The sequence below is a fragment of the Camelus bactrianus genome, chromosome 18 (genome assembly GCF_048773025.1).
Source record: "Camelus bactrianus isolate YW-2024 breed Bactrian camel chromosome 18, ASM4877302v1, whole genome shotgun sequence".
Lineage (NCBI taxonomy): Eukaryota > Metazoa > Chordata > Mammalia > Artiodactyla > Camelidae > Camelus > Camelus bactrianus.
In genome coordinates, this window is record NC_133556.1 from 18,081,729 (window position 1) to 18,098,618 (window position 16,890).

A 16,890-nucleotide genomic window follows, 5' to 3' on the forward strand; every position below is an offset into this window, starting at 1 on the left:
AGCCAACACTAGCAACAACAGAAAAGTTAAAAGGGCACTTAAAAAATACAAGGCTTACAAGAAGGATTACTGATTGGAAAGAATAGTTCCAGAAGATATTTTGGTCTGTATATTAGATGATATTACTGAATTGATATTAATTTTCTTAAGTGAGGTAACACTGTTGCACTAAGGTATAAATGGCCTTATTCTTCAGAGATGCTGCTTAAATACCCAGAGGTGGAATGTCATGATGTCTGCGTGCCTATCAAATGCTTCAGCAAATTAAAGTGTCATGTGTACTGAGAGAAAGCAAATGGAGTTAATATTTTAATAATCAGTGAATCCAAGGGAAAGCATGAGGTGGTCACTGCAGCTTATTTCAACTTTCTATAGGTTGGAAAATTTCCAAAATAAAAGCAAAAACAGCAAGGGGTTAAAATTCAATATAGGGGAAAGTGGTAAAAACTGAAAGTTGGGAGTTAATATGGGGTAGAGAGTAGGAACAGTTCTATCAGTAGAAAAAGATAGGCTGACAAGGTTTCAGAACAAAAATAGCCTCTGTCAACGGGCAAAGCCAGACGTTAATCCCCACTGAGAGCAGCCGGGCAGTGTTGGCAGAGGCCTCCCGCGCGGAAAGCATGTCACCTTCCTACAGCAGGGGTGGCTGACAGACCACCTCAGGCAAGAGGAGGAAGTCCTGCCTCCTGTCTGAGTGACTGTTCTCGGGGGAGTTCCTGTCGTAGAAAGGGTTCTGGGAGCTACCCACATTTGAGAAAATACCAAGATATCTCCCCAAAAGGTATGGTGAGATATCCCTACTGGAGTTTATCTCATTCTCCATCTGAAGAGGGTCAATCATTCCAGCCTTTTTTTTTTTTTCTTGATGTGGGGGAGTAATTAGGTTTATTTGTTTTTTGAGGCGGTACTGGGAATGGAACCCAGGACCGCCTGCATGCTAAGCATGCGCTCTACTACTTGAGCTATACCCTCCCCCTCCAAATACCCATTCATTTTAAGGTGCCTGAAGTAACAGTTCAGAATTGGGATAAAATCCAGAAGTAACCTCTGTGCAGACAGAAGACCTCTAGGTGGGCATCAGCCAACAGACAGCACGTACACAGCCCCACTCAGCCCTCCATCTCCTGTAACAGAATCTGAAGAAGCCAACAGCACTGCTTTAGGATTACAAGGTATTGGGGAAAATGGAAAAGAGTCAGGAAGGGGCAGTGTGAGACCAGAACCTTCAGGAACATTTACAAAGTAGGGGGAAGAGAAGAGAGGGTCCAGTGGAGTGATGCTGGGTCAAAAACCAGTTCTGACAAACTATAGTCATTCTTCATGCCAAGGACTCTGCTTCTGTCCCATTTTTGGCACCAGATCTCCCCCCTCTTCGTGGGTCTTTGTAACCTGTGGCAGGAGCTGTAGCTCATCTCAGTGTTTTATCAAACATGTCCTCAAATGCTAAATGACCAGGTGAATTCACACGGGGCACCAGTCAGAAGGCAGCAGACCCTCCAATCCCTGGTGGCTAGACCAGGCGAAGGAAGACAGCCCTTACAGGGACAAGGCTGACAGCCGGGCTGGGCGGTCTGACTGACACGGAGTAAAGTCATACCCCTTCATCAACTGTTTTCAGCAGGAACACATTTGGATATACTTAAAGCCAAATAAATGAGACAGTAATATGGTACATCACAGACAGCCAAAAACTGGCTCCAGACCCAGTTCCATATGTTGGTCAATCCCCAGTACACATCAGGCGCAGGAAGAATCGGAAGGAAAAGGAGACGCAATTAATTATCAAACTTTAATTGATAGACTAATCTTACAGGGTAAACAAGAAGACAGCTAATCAAGGTTACACTTTTAAAAAAATCCAGCAGCGCAAATCTAATAGACTAAATACGTTCATCTCCTCCCAAACAGGCATTTGATTTAAAAACAAAAACCAGGACAGAGCATACACCACAAGGAAACATGGTACTTACGCATATTGTCAAATAATTCTGCAGAGCTCTTTGAGAAAGAAAAGGAAAGAGGTTCTTAGAAATTTAGAAAGCAGTAGAACCACCCAGTCTGACAGGTACATTTACCAGATGTTGTGTACATTGGAGGGCTCCTGACCACCTGTAACTTCAGAACGGCCACCAGGCCCCAGTAAGGAAACAGGTACCAGTCCTAACTGAAGATGACTTTAACACAAAGCCTTAAGACCATCCTTTTTCAAGATGATAGGCATGAGCAGAGGCAAGGAGCAAGGGGAAGAAGCGTCCTCAGAGGATGGGGTGGAAAGCAAGCTGCCCCCGCACAGCCCTTGGCACACCGGGTCTGTCCCTTTCCCTTCCCTGACCCGGTGAAGAGAGGGTGGGCCAAGTGCAACAGCCCAGGACAGCTCCTCCAGGCACATGGTTAGAGTGAGAGTAAGAGGAAAGCAAGCCCCTGCCAGCTGGAACACGGCAACCTTCAGAGACGTGGCAAAGCGAGTCTCTGGCCCTCGTTAACAAAGCGGCATCGAAGGAGCCTAAGAAGGCCTCGCCAGGCCCACTGTGTCCACAACATTGGAGCAAAGTGCATCCTTAGCTCAGTTCACCTCCATTTAAAAAGAGCTAATGCTACTTGCGAAAGACCCGTCGTCAAAAGGAAAATACTTAATAGCAAAGAGTTCAAGGAAGTCTCTGTCTTTCCAAGTTCTCTGAGCAGATGACTGAAACACAGCTGCCGGGGGCCAGGTCGCAGCAGGGGTCACCTGGTCACCACTCCGCCCAGTCAGCTCAGGGAGGGAGAGAAAGGCATGATGTCTGCGAGCCAGGCCCTGCAGGAGGGCCACCTGCACAAACTCCAGGAGAGAAAGCAGCCCTGCAGAAGGCTCAGAGAGGCGCCCGGCCTGGAGGGTATGGCAGACCCCCGCACAGCAGAGCCCTTCTCTTGGAAGCAGCTCCTCCCCTGTCCACCTGCGCCCCCTCGGCCACTGAGGAAGGTCATGCCCCAGGGAAAGAACCTGTACCCCCGACGGCGAGGGGTCTGCACAGAAATAATAATCCTGAGGAAAAATGAACACTGTGATGCTACCAAAGAGGAAAGAGTATTTCAATTTGCTAACACAGATTTCATTTCGTTAGTCATCCTAGACAGTAAGAAAACTACCAAGAGACCACTCACAGGGCCGAGTGACAAAATAGCGAATACTGCTGTGACCACGACATGGATCTAAACCAAACCCTTCTCCCAGTGGCTGCTGGTGCTGCCCACTCTGCTCTCCGAGGGCCTCTAGCAAGGTGTCTGTGCAGAGTCAGGAGCCAGAGCTCAAGATTGTTCCAGCAGATGTGGTGAGCTCTGAAAAGCAATACTCACACAGGGTCTGTACGAAAAGATGTCATTTACATTATTTATATATAGTATCTTGAAGTAAGGAAAAAAAGCACCATTTTACTTAAAAGAAAAAGGCTCACACAGGCTTTGGTCCTATCTGGGAATGACACCAGCCTGAGTGAGAAGCAGTCTGGCCCTCAGGGAGCAAAACAATAGGGCACACAGTCTTGCTGGGAGGGAGGGTGGCAGGTGGCACGGGCAGCCGCACCGACAGGGCAAGCGAGGAGGGCAGCCCGGCACGGCCGCCTGGGGACGGAGACCTGCTGCAAGAGAACAAGAGCGGACGGGGGCACTGTCAGGACAAGTCTCTGGGACAGGGACGCTGGCCAACAGAAAGGGCAGTACTCAAACCGAGATGATGCTCTGCTTGCTACGTGACCGTTTCCTCTATAGGCCTGTCAACTGCAGAGGGAGGCTTGGACAAGTAGCAGAGAAGCACTCTTTTCTCCAGAAAACTGTGGGCCGACAAGGACAGAGAAGCTAGTTACTGCTCCTTTTTCAAGGGATGAACAACAGGCAGTTTCTCGGATGCTATGCTTCACATACACACAGTATGTCCCCCAGAAAAACAAGAGTAGGTTTTCCTGCCTAGATGCGTAACTTGGCAGTGGCTACACCATGAGAAGCAAGAGTCTGTCTGGATGGGCTGGATTCCTGAACTACAGCTTGGAAGGGAAGGGCAGAGAGTATCACCATAGACTGGCTCACAAGGAATAGTCATCTCAGGCGAACACATGCTAATACATTTCACAGAATGAGGGGTAACAGCCTAGAATCCAAAATGTGAAGTTTGGAACATCTCTCGCCAAACCTTACGAGGAGAGCCTGCGACCAGGGAGAGGAGAACGGCGAAGACAGCAGCGAGCAACAGCGAACAGCACACGGTACCAGCCACCAAGAGCCCCGCCCTCATGTCAGAGTCAACGGAAGTTCACGTGTACAAAGGACGTAAGGGCTAAAACCAGAAGAGGGAGAGCTAATCACGACAGCCATTTATCCCATTTCTGATGTTTAAATACATCGGCCAACCCATTAGGTCAGATGTCTTTTTGAGAAAGGCAGCATCTCTGAACCTGGGATGAAGGACACTTGAACACAATGCATGAGCAGAAGGAGCAAATGGAGAAGTGTAACTGAAATAATCATTGGACTGCTTAAGAATTTTTCTTGAAAATTCTGAAGAAAGAAGGATCTGTGGCTATATGGCTGTATCATTGGCTTCCACCTGGCTCCTCTGTTGGCCTGGGAGACGTGGTTTCCAAGAAGCACCTGTGCCAGGCTGTGCCTCAAAGCCGAATCAGTGAGGGCTGCAGACAATGTCACAGCAGCAGTGGGACTCCCCAGAGATCGGGCCGTGTAGACAGGAGTCACCGCGGGACACTCCTTGGCTCAGCAAACACCAAGCCAGCGGGAGCGCCCTGACCAGACCCACAGCTCTTCCTCCCCCACCGCGCGTTCACGAGCAGCAGCGTGGCGGGAGGGAGGCCAGGAAAGGAAGCGGTGATGAGGTACAAAAGGAGGAACTGACATCTTTGGGTTCTTAAAACAAAAACTCCAATCTAGGAAGTGAGAAAAGAAAAAGGGAAAGAATTCATTCTGAATCAATGGACAGAGAAATATGGCTTACTAACCCCCACATTTTGCATACAATTTTATACAAAAAAAAAAAAAACCCACCCCCAACTCATCACAACGCAGTCCGAATGTTTGCAACCAAAGAGTTATGAAACTATTTCAGGTGAAATCACTTAAAAGGAGAAAAAAAAAAAAAAAAAGAAATCAGAAAGCTTTTGATCAATCCTTTCTAAACAAAATTGGTAGATCTACTCTCAAACACACTTAAGAGTATTCCACACAACATAGTCGGAATTCAGATTTATTGATTTCCACCATATTGACTTTAAAAATGGTATGAAGCTGACTGCAGGAAAGGGAACTGGTGATTTAAGTTAAAATTAAGCTAATGGTGAAAGTACATCACCTCTGGCTTCAGTCACCACATCGCCTTAGATTGGATTTAGATTTTTTTTTTTAACAAAGTTCCAGAACTCCGAAATCCAGGGATGCTGCGGGCCTCTCCCAGCAATGTCCTTCACTTTGGGTCAGTCTCCTGGGCCAGAGGTGAAAGTGCTTTCAAAAATACTGCCACTTCCCCAGCACAGTGTCTTTGATTGCATCCACATATTGAGTCGGAACCCAGTACACCCAGTAGTAAGAGGCTTCCGTGGGGCCCAACTGAAACGCCTGGAAGGGAAAAAGGAAAACCAAGCGGTACTTCAGAGGTGGGGAGACTGAGCAGGCAGCACGACAAACACAGGGGAGGGCTGAGAAGTGAGTTAATTAAAAAGGGAAGGGGGGAAAAAACCTGTGCACATGGGGAGCATTCTTCTGTCAAAAATACACAAATAAATAAATGAAAGTAAAAAGGTGGGAGTTAGGCATAGCCGATTCTAAAGCGGTGGTTCCCGAACTCACAAGGGCAGCAGAACCACCTGGAGGGTTTGTTAGAGCAGACTGGTGGGCTCCAGCCCTTAGAGTTCCTGCTTCCGGAGGGCTGGAGTGGGGCCTGAGAATCTGCATCTCTAACAAGTTCCCAGGTGATGTAACACTGCTGATCCAGAGGCCAGTTGGAGAACCACTGCCCTAGGAAAACAGTCACACATGCACAAGGAGGCAGACGTGAATGTTCCAAGCAGCACTGTCAGAAATCATAAAAACCTGGAAACAACCTACATACCCATCAGTAAGGGAATGCAAAATTAAAAGTGACCTACTCGTATGAATACTAGGTTTCCTTTTAAAGGGTACAAACTGAATCTAGAGTTAATACAGACAGATCATAATGTCGAACCAAAAAAGGCAAGTTACAGAACGATACATACCATGATACCATTTATGAAAACTGAAAAAACACAAAACAATACTGTATCTTGGTCATGGGTATATGTGAAAATGCAGAGAGAGATGGGGGATCTGCGTGATAAGTCATAATGGCAGTGGGGGAGGGGAAGACAATGGGGACATTCACTGTTGGTAGATTTTCCTTTTATTTAAAGAAATATTGAAAACAAGTTACAAAATCTTTACAAAAGTCACTTCTTGGTGATGGATATATGGGTTTGTTATAGTTTCTTGGTTCATTTCTGTGTTTTCTTAACATTTCTCTAAAAATGAAAAAGCAGCCACCCTTCTCTAAGATGAGCTGTGACACATTCATCTAGCTAGTGAAGTGGCATCTGCAAAAGGGGAAATAAATACTTTCATTAAGACCAAGGCAAAGGTTCTACTTAATGGAGTTTAGAAAAAGAGGGGTGATTGGAACCTGCCTCTGCCAGCAATGACTCCAGAGAGGAATGAGCATTTGACCTAAACAAACTAAACGTGAAGGCATTAGCCTTTCCACCACCTCCTTAAAAGATGTCCAAAACGGTCCACTCCACTTGTTTGAAATCCCTCTCCCAGGCTGCTTGAAAACTGGGGCTGCAAATTCTACTGGGCCAAAGTGGTGAGATGAATGTTTCAAAAGGGAGTGAAGGGGTCCAGCTGAAAATATTAAAATCCAACTCTTAAGACAGAAAAACATAACTGAGCCGGCAAAACAAATCATCTGCAATCCTTTAAAGACTACAGAGAGACCAGGGGTGGAAGGGCCGCCCGAGGGCCTAAAAGGAGCCCCCGTGACGCCATCACCACGCCCAGGAGGAGAACACCCAGTAGCGGCGCACCCAGGACTGCAGTGCCCACATTGGCCTGGCTCAGCGCCCGAGCCGACAGACCCCGACAGGGCAGCAGAGGGGACACGACTGGCTGGCTTCCTTGGGCCAGCGGGTCTGCTGTCTGCCCAGAGGGAACTGCCAGAGCGAGAGACCCCCTCTTCCTGGATCTTCCAGCACCCCTCTGTGCTGAGGATTCTGCACATCAGCCCACAGGGGGAACCACCAGCTGCTGCTCCTGGGAGCGGGCTGACGCTGCTGCGCCCCTGCTGCCCCCTCACACAGAGCACAGCAGGCGGCCCTGCCCGCACTCATCACCGCTCAGGTCAGGTCCCTGTCACAGCAACTCCGGAGGGAGGTGGCTGAAGTTCATTTTTAAAGCGGCCCCTTCGACAGTGCTGGGAAATGGAAAGGGTTTGCCAAAGCTGCTCAGGGCTCGTCACTGAGCCCTTGGCTCTGTTCTGCACAGACCTGGAGAATGCCTCCAAGCATTCTGTGTGGAAAAGAGCAGCCGCTCTCCTTAGAGCAGACCTCCATGCAGCACCAGGCCACACAGCCCACCTTCCCCGCAGGGTCCTCGGCCACCTGACGGCTGCCCCCTGGGATAAGCAACACCACTGCAGGAGGGAACTGCCTGGTGCCCTCACAGACGCCAAGGCTGGTGGGAGGTTTTGTTTTATACAACAGACAAATTTAAAATGAAGACCCATAAGCCATTCCGTCTCTTGATATTTATTTTCCTGGTCTAAAACCAAAATATTACAGATAAGACGGATGCAAAAGAGATAAAACATATCCCCTTTAAACTGCGGGAAGGTGGCAGGTGGAGCAGGGCAGTCAAATGAACAGAACTCGGAATAGGTCACCAGATTAGGTTTAAAGAACATAAAGACAACACGGGGGTCTTAATGCCGTGCGTCTTCTGAGCACTGAGTCTCCTCAGTGAGAAGCCCACTCCCTGCTGGAGGTGCAGGAGCAGGAGCGGGCGCGGGGCTACTCACCATCATGTGGTAGTCTTCGTGTCCTTCGATAGGTTCGCTGACCACATTTTTAATGGAGCCCATGGGCAATTTCTCCGTCCGCTCTAAGTTGAGAGGGATTACAGTGATTATTCAAAGGCCCTCCTGCTCTACTCCTGTGACTCAGCAGTCCCTCATCAGGGCTGGTGGCTGCGGGACCTACTGTAAACTCCAGCCACCCCTATCCTCTAGGGACAATGGGATGGGTACCTCGGGCCCTGCTTGGGAGTTGGGAACGTCTTAGGAGCAAACGGGGAAATGGATTTGGTAGAGGTATGTTAAAGGTCTCTGAGAGCAGAGATACAGCTTTCCTGACGTTATTCTTTAAAGTCTGATGATTAATAAATACCCAAGAAATTCCTCTGCACCCCTACTGCCAAGCCCAGCACAGGCTGAGGTCTTTGGTGCCTGGGAGAGCTGCGAGGTCCAAGAAGAGGCAACCACACGAGCCTGTGACTCATACAGGAAAGGAGATGCTTGGGGCTTTAAGACCAGTTTCTGTCCCATGATCCTGCTTACCTGTTCTCCAGCCCCCAGTTTCCTCCCCTGATCCCCCACCCTTCCAAGTACACATACTTGAAGAAGTTCTCTTAGAACACTCATAACCACTTGTGATTAACACTTGAAATACTGCTTATCACTTGGAGTCAGAAGACATTTTGCAGCTAGTTTAAGGATGGCAGACAAAAAAGAGTGAGCTGACACGGAAGTGGGCTGAGTGCAGCGGGATGGGGTGGTGGTGGCAGGAGGTGTGGGGCACCTGCCAAAGAGGAACCCCCACCCAGAAGCAGCAGACACCTCAGTGACAGGGAGGGGCTCTCAGCAAATGGTGAAACCAAGCTGGAAAGGACTCATTATAGCCTTTGCAGAAAGCAAAATCTGAAAAACAACAAAGTTGCCAAAACAAACTAGGAATTTAGAGACCTGGGTTGTCATGTAGGCTGGTGACTTGAGACATGTCACTTCCATCGTGTGGGCCTTGGTCACTGAAAAACGGGGTGGGGAGAAGGGACCTGAAGATGTTCATTCAGGTTTTGACTTTCAGTGGCTCTAAAACAGTGACCCACAGGCAGAACCTGACCAGCAGTCGTCTTTAAGATGGAAACTTTTTAAGCACCAGCCATCTCGAACTATCCAGAGATCTTACACAAAAGTATGGATTTTTGGCTTCTCTTGAAAATGCAGAAGGTTCAACAATCCCGGGCCTACATTCCTGAGTGACAGCTGTTTAGAGACTAGATTAGAGACTCGAGTTCCCTGCAAACAGGGCGCACGCTCCCCCAGGACAGCTTCAAGTGCTCACCAGTTCCAGTTCCTGCCTGGGGCTCGTTCTTCTTGCTCTGCTGGGCCTGAGGCTCAGTCCTGCCTCCTACACATGTGACCTCAGAGAGTTTAAGCCTCGAGTAGGAGCCCTGGAGTGCCACTCAGTAAAGCACCGCGTCGAGAAAGAGGCCAAGTAGCTGCTGGGATGGTCAGCCCAGCAGAAAGACGAAGCCAGTGGCTGGCAGCCAACCCCCAGAACAAGCTGTCCTCCTAGGAGATGGCTTATGACACTCAGGTGACAGCACTCCTGGGCTCACAAGTGAGAAGAGAGCCTGAGGTTCACTGACACAGTGGTCTGTGTGGATTGGAAATCCCGGCCCTGGTCAACCCCTGAAGACATAAATGTCTACCGGCCACGCTCTTTAACAAAGCTGGTGAGTAACGAGGCTTTCAGCAGCCCTGAAGCCCTGACACATCGAGACTCTTCCAGAGCTCTGCCTTCGTGCCAAAGCAGGAAGGTGGCTGCTCCTACCAGCCGAAGTAAAACCTCCAACACACACACAGGAGGTTTCCATTAGTCCCTGCACTTAAGGACATTGTTTTCTATCCAACTTCAAAACCTGAAAATATTCCCTGAGGAACCAATGGACTTGGACACTTAGTCCTCATCCAGCTCCCTTGCCTGCACCCAGCCTCCCAGCCATCAGCCTTAGCCACTGCCTCCAGCAAGTCTGGGAAGAGGCAGGGGTTCAGCAAGTCAGTGCAATGATGGAGAACGAAGCACAATCACCAGCAAGGTCATGACTAAGGGAGGACCCGTGACAGAGGCAGGGCAGCTCACAATTAGAGAAAACTGATGATGTGACTGTGCAAAAGAGAATGACCTACTGAAGAGTTCAAAGGACCCTGGGAAAACTCGGAAAGCCCTTAAATATTCTGCAAAACTTGCTTTGCCAATGCAGGTAGAGCTGAATGTGAAATGAAGACTATAGCAAGGGATCATAAAATTGTTAGAAAACTCAAGCATTTTGGCCATGTCGGTCTTTGTTCATTTTAAGAATCAGGACAGGGTTGAAAACAAGAAGTTATTTTCATATTTCAGATGATAAAAATCTCACTCCCCTTCACCTCTGCCCCAATTATTTTCCCTAACACTTTGGTCCCATTTTAAGCAGAATCATACTAAATGGCCTGTCCCTGAAACCAAACTAACCTCAGACGATAAGATCCCCTAAACTGCTCTTTACCGTTTACCTCAAACACTGAGTACCTACAGTGCTGGCCAGAAACAGGTGAATTAGGCATGCTCGGTTCACTCCAGGTATCTAACAGGGGCAGACAAGTCAGAGAACAATGAGTGTTCTGTGAACAGAAGTGGCAGCAATTCATTTGGGGGTGGGGGAGACAGCAGGGAAGGCTTCATCAGGAGAGGACACTTCACATGCTGATCACCCACTGTGGATTGGGTGTCCCTGAGGAAACTCAACTGTCACCCAGATTTCGGTGACATGGTGATCAGTGTGTTAAGCAGGGCCTTGGAAGAGTATATTAGTAACAAAGAACGTGAAGAAGGCATTCCAGGTAAGGGCAGAGCATGAGCAAAGACGTGAGCTGTGCAAAGCATGGTGGGAAACTCAGGGAGTGATGCAGCTGAAGTACACAGGGCAAGTGGAGCAGGAAGCTAGATCAAACATGTAAACTGGGCCCCAATGCTGAGAATACTGGACACTATGTTTAAGCATCTGAAGTTAGCCTTAAAGGGCCCAAGATTTTTGAGCACAGGAACCAGTAGGAAATAACAGAACAGAAGATGGGCAGAACAGAAGAAATCATAGATGGGGCAGGGTTACAGGTTAACCTGCTGTAACAGACCAAGTTTAGAGATGCTAGGAGCCTAAAGTGGCCCAACAGAGTGGCAAAGAAAGGGACACAGATAATTCTGCAATGTAACTGTAAGACTTTGAACCATCTGGGGGACGGGAGAGTGAGGACAGTCAGAGACATTCCCCAGCAAACAGCAAGCCTGACCCACTGTGCACAGGCAGGGTAAGTGGGGGGAGGCAGAGGGCAATCAGGCAGGGAGGTAGGGGGAGGTCCCTAGTCCAGGGGCAAACTCTGACCTACAGGGGCCAGGCAGGTGGCCTAAATGAACAAAGCTGGCTACGTGTAAGATAAATGAAGTGGTGAGGGCTGCAGCAGGGTCCATCGGAACTACTCCTTGGCGCCAGTGGATTGCTTCCATGTGAGAGCACCGGTCCAGAATGGCTAGCTCTTTTGCTTTTTTCAAGAGAAGCCAAAAAAAGAAAAAAAAAAAATCAGATGAAGTGAAACCTCCCTTATGATTATGTGTAAACTCGTAAAACCCTTGTCTGTGGACCAGACCTGGTCCTCAGGCCACATGTTTGGAACTTCTGGTTTTGGCTGCAACTGAAGAGTCAATACTTGATGAACTGGCCCTGAGATCAGACTGAAAAGAATGAGGAAAGAGAGTCCAAACAGAAGGTGAGCATCGAAGAGCAAAATCAAAAGCCAGGAGCATGCAAAGCACAGCGGAGAGAGAGACTTCAGAACGAGAAGCAGAATGGCACCCGAGCACAAGCCCTGCTGGATGCCAGAGGCAGTGGGCCAGGAAGGGGTGAGAGCAGCACGCACCTTTAGTGCCGATCCACAGCTGGTCTTGTTCTAGCTTAAAGGTGAGTCTCACTTTTCCTCCAGACTTATTGTACATGCCGGATAAGGGTACCGTTGGCAGGCGCTCCTGGAGGCACAAGAGCATGGTGAGAGAGGGAGGGACCAGAAATAAACTAAGACAGGAAAAGAAGAGGGGAAAGGATTCGAAGATGTGATCACAGGAACCTCAGGAAGTCAGAGGGGAGTCTGGTTCCTTTTCAGAACGCTCACAAAGGAGTGTGGCTTACCTGGGCACCCTTAACAGACGGCATCACATCTTCGGGTTTTCCTTTATCCAATACTTTCCTGTGTTGCTATAACGTAAGTCAGAAGAGATAATCAGATGAAACAGTTGACTGCATTTCAATCTGTTACTACTACTCTAAAAAAGAGGTTGAAGAAAGCCTTAATGTTTTGGTTCAAAAGCTTTTACTGTCTACAGACCATGTCCTCTGACACTACAGGGCAGTGCTGTCCAGCAGAAACTTCTGTGAGGGAACTATTCTATATCTGTGCTGCCCAAAACAGGAGCCATGAGACACCTGCCACTAGTAAGCACTTGAAATGTGGCTAGTGTGAGTGAGGAACTGAATTCTTATTATTGAATTTCAATTAGCTACATCAAAGTTCTAGAGCCAGCAGGATTTCCAGATAGCTAATTCAAGTAAACTCTACTTCCTCTTCCCCCTGCCCCTCCACCAAAATCACCAGTGAAAGAATTAAAACATCAAGCTCAAGAGAGCCACAAAGGGTCCTGCTCCCCAGCTGGGTTGCAAGACGGCAGCCATTTCTGTCAACTTCAACTCCAGAAGAAATCTGCAAGGATGCTGGGAATCAGCTTAGCTGCATAGAAGGAGCATTTCTCCAACAAACGGAGACTTGGCCTATCGCAGAAATGTTCCCCACTACCCCATCCCCAACTCCAGCTGAACAGAAAGCTTGAATGGCCACAGCTCCTGAGAGAAATGCTGATTACTCTACAGCCTGATGTTGGGAAGTCTCTAACCCCACCTCCACCTGAGGAGTCTGAAGCAGCTCATTAAGGGTTCTAATTAGACTCAGGGATCCCCTAAAACTGCTCTTGTCTGGCTGGCCCAAGTGCCTGAGTCTCGCTTCCTCTCCACCTGGGGCTCTGTAGGTACAGCTGGTGTTTGTAAAGCTAGACCTGGGGGGCAGTGAGTGGGTAGAGGGTAACAACTGAATTAAATTTAAGCACCAGGTGGCCATGAGCCAGCTCAAACCCCACTGGCATGGCAGAAACCCACTGCAGGAATAAACTCAATACTGCCTGACTGCTACATATCAGCCCCAGATCCCTGAACAAGCAGAGGAAAAGCCAGGAGGGGTCCCCCTCATTAGGCCATGTTATGCCTCATAATTGGCATCAATGGAACAAAGTAACATGCATTAGAAGCTTAATTTGACTTATGCCTCACAAGCACCTTTTGAAAAATTTTCCCTGCACTGGGGAGAACAATTCTAAGCTGTTAAGCTACCATTAGTAACTCAAAACCTGTATTTAAGAGGCATGTTATACTCCAAGGGCATGACCAGTGGGAAGACTCATTCACGTCTGACGTGTTCCTATTTGATAATTTCATACACTGTGGCAGAGGGAGATAGGAAAATGGGAATGAACTCAATTGTTACAAGATATTATGACTCCATATTTGGAGACAAGTGTCCAAATAAATATCTTTTAGATGTTAGTATAGGTTTACAACTCCTTATCTGAAACTCTGTGGACAAAAGTTTTGGGACTTTATTTATTTAAATCTAAAATTTTTAAAGATTTTATAAACGTAATATAGTTTTAAAGTACACTACGTAACATTCTTTGTGGGGTCTAGGGTAGCACCTTGTCACCAAACTTTTTTTTTTAACATTTTTTATTGATTTATAGTCATTTTACAATGTTGCAAACATGTTACTATTTCTAGAGCAAAACATGAATATTCACGCTAATCCTGGTCAGGTTTTGCTGCCAAATTTGTCAAAAACACTTCTGGTTTTCAGATTCTTTTTGGGTTTTGGAAGCACACGTAAGGGATTATGGCCCTGTAACATAATCTGTGTCCCTCTCACACTGCTGTCCATGTGCCCTGGTGCCTATGGTCACTAAAATTGATGTTGGTTCAAGTTGGTCTACTTAGAACACAGGCTGAGTTGAGAATATCTATTTTCCTGGAACACTACTAAGAGTGTTAGCGGGCCCGATAAAAACGAGTGGGGTTTGCTGGGTGATTAAAGGGTAAGTGTGGGTTCTTCTAACCAGTTCCTTCTACAGTGAATACTCTTACTTTTCCCAATTACCAAAAGAATTTGAATGGTTACAATAAGCACAAAACAAGGCTGGATTTCTTCGATTCAAAATGAGCAACAGCGCATGTGAAAAATCAGGCTCCCATTTCTTGGACCAGGAAAGGAAAAAAATAAATCAGTGTTGTTATCTCCCTAGTCAGCTTCATTTGGCTTCCTGAAACAGTCAGTTTCAGAGGAACCTCTGAAAGCTATTGATTTCCAACGTTAACCAGAAAAGGGCTTGTTGACTTGGGGGAAGCCACAAGTCAAAAAACAAATGTGAGCAGTTGTACAAAATGGAGGGTTAATTCTAATAGTGGCATTTTTCTCTGGCACTAAAGAGGAGAGAAACCCACATCTGCTTCCTTTCAATATCTTGCCTGAAGCCTGCCTTCACAAAGGCCTTATCCTAAAGTAGATAGACTTGAGACACACTGACCCGCCAGATGAGACAAAGATGCAAATCTCAGGTAGTTGTCACCTCCACTCAACAGCCAGCCGCACCCAACTGCTGCCATAAATTTCCATCATGGGCCCTGTCCGAAAAGGAGCTTATTCTAGGGAGGATACAACCAGCCTAGGCTCGAGAGGACAAAGCCTCACACTTCCCAGGACTAACAACCACACGACGGACTCACTTTCTGCCTGCAGAGAGGCTCCTTCTTGTTCTCTTCGGCCTTGGCGTCCTGCTGGGCCGCATCTTTGGGCGTGTTTACTGCTAAAACGTCATTTATCGTGGAGCCAACCACCATGATCTTGGCCCCGCTGGTCACTTTTATTTCTCTCAACGTCTTATCCTCGGGGACAAGGCCTTTATACATGACTTTCTGCATGGCAGGCGGGAGACCTTGAGAAAAGGTAGAGGACGGTGAAAGGAAGAAACGAAAAATATACTTGAACAGATGTGAAAGTGAATACTGCTCTATCGCCAATTACTTTTGGGCACTTGAGCAATCTACAACCTCTCTGAGCCTCCAGTACCTCATAATAGAGATGACAATAGTTCCTTCTGCATGAACTTCTTTTAAGAACAAAGAAATAGGACAAGTATGTAGCATCTAGTGCAGTACCTGGTATCCAGTAATTGTTCAATAACTATTAGCTATCTTTCATTCCAAGCTATTTCTCAACCATCCCATCACTCCTGTATGAAGGCCACAGGCCTCAGGGATATAGAAACCCATAAGGTTTCTGTTTTTACCGCGCTTACAAGCTACATGCAGAAAGCTTAAAAAGGAAATCGTTTCAGATGGCAAAGTGCTGTAAATGAGATAAAATTAAGTAACAGGAGCATCTGTGAAGGGGCCAGCATGAAAGCCAACAGCAGTGTTTCCTAAACTTCCCTTATTAAAATTACCTAAGACATTTGCTAAAAATAATCCCTGGCCACATTCCAGACCCACTGAATAAAAATCTCCAGCGGGACGAGCCTAGGAACTGTAAAATTAACAAGTGCCTCTGGTGATTTTTATTGAGATGTTTGGGCAACACTAGTTTGAAACTTGGGCCTAAGAGTCAGAGCTGGGCCTGAATCCTAGCTCAGCCATTTACTAGCTCTGATTTTGGGTCTCATTTTCCCCATATGAAGAATGGGCACATCAGTACTTACTTGGGAGAGCTGTTGTTAGCATTGAGGAGGCTAATGCAAGGAAAGCGGCCAGCGCGAGGGCCCAGCACCGTGCAAACCCTAGGCACCTGCAGGTGAGGTGAGGAAGGCTGTCACCGCCACGGGGATTACCTGTAATCGAGTGAATCTTCTGTTTTAGCTCGGAGCCTGTGCTGTCCAGGGGGAACTTCACGTCGTGCTTAGTCTTGTTCCAGATGATCTTCAGGTCCACCAGCTCCCTGCCTGCGCCGCCGCCCGCGTCCTCGCCGTTGCTGACCGAGGCCTGGGCCGCGGGGTCCCCAGGGGGCTGGGCCGGGGCCGGCTGCAGGCTGCCTCGCGCAGCGCAGGAGTCCTCGGCCGCCGCCCCCGCCGCGGCTTCGGCCTCCACGCAGTTGAGGGGGCGCGCGGGCGCCTCGGTCGCCACGGTCTCTGCCTCCGTGTCCATGCCAGGCTCCTCCATGCCTGCAAGGGGGTCAGGGGGTGGGCGCTCGCCGCGGGCTGGGCCTGAGACCGGACTCTGCCCGGACGCTGCCGGACCGCCGCTCCCGAGCCAGGCTACTCCCCCCGCGCGCCAGTCCGCATTCCCCCCGGAGCGCCTGCTTCACCTCAGCCCATCCCGGGCGCCCGCCACCCCCTCCACACTCACCATCCGGGGCTCCGGCCGCCGCCATGATGATTGTGTACAACACCCACCGCTCCCGCAGGGGCCGCCGGGAAAAGGCGAACTGGCTGAGATTGGCCCCGGCAACAGCCCCTAATCTCTCACAGCCTGGCCGGAAACAGGTGGAGGTTTCTATGGAGACCCGCCTCCTCCGCTTCCCCGGCCCGGCCCCTGCCACGCTTTAGCTTTCGGGACCCGAAGGGGGCGGGCCCGAGAAATCGCCCGCTCGCGGGGCTCTGCCCCCTGGAGGCCGAGTGGCGCCGTAGCCGTGCAAGGGGGCGTGGTCTTGCAGGCTAGAAGGCCTGC

The 16,890-nt window shown here is 48.6% G+C and overlaps 1 protein-coding gene across 5 annotated transcripts; it reads right to left on the reverse strand.

The window, feature by feature from the left end:
- Positions 1-1,775: 1,775 nt before the first annotated feature.
- Positions 1,776-16,787, reverse strand: UBFD1 (ubiquitin family domain containing 1). 5 transcript variants are annotated; one of them, XM_074346210.1, is made up of 7 exons: positions 16,570-16,782; positions 16,056-16,385; positions 14,956-15,164; positions 12,265-12,330; positions 11,999-12,104; positions 8,066-8,148; positions 1,776-4,910 (listed from the first exon to the last, which is right to left on the reverse strand). In XM_074346210.1, exons 1-7 carry the CDS (start codon positions 16,592-16,594, stop codon positions 4,719-4,721), a joined length of 1,011 nt encoding a protein of 336 aa, XP_074202311.1. In that variant the 5' UTR covers positions 16,595-16,782; the 3' UTR covers positions 1,776-4,718. The 5 variants fall into 5 exon arrangements, with proteins under 5 accessions (XP_074202311.1, XP_074202312.1, XP_074202310.1 ...); XM_074346211.1 differs by lacking the exon at positions 1,776-4,910 and adding an exon at positions 5,212-5,595 and having other exon boundaries at positions 16,570-16,772; XM_074346209.1 differs by lacking the exon at positions 1,776-4,910 and adding an exon at positions 5,621-5,994 and having other exon boundaries at positions 16,570-16,787.
- Between the last annotated feature and the right edge of the window lie 103 nt (positions 16,788-16,890).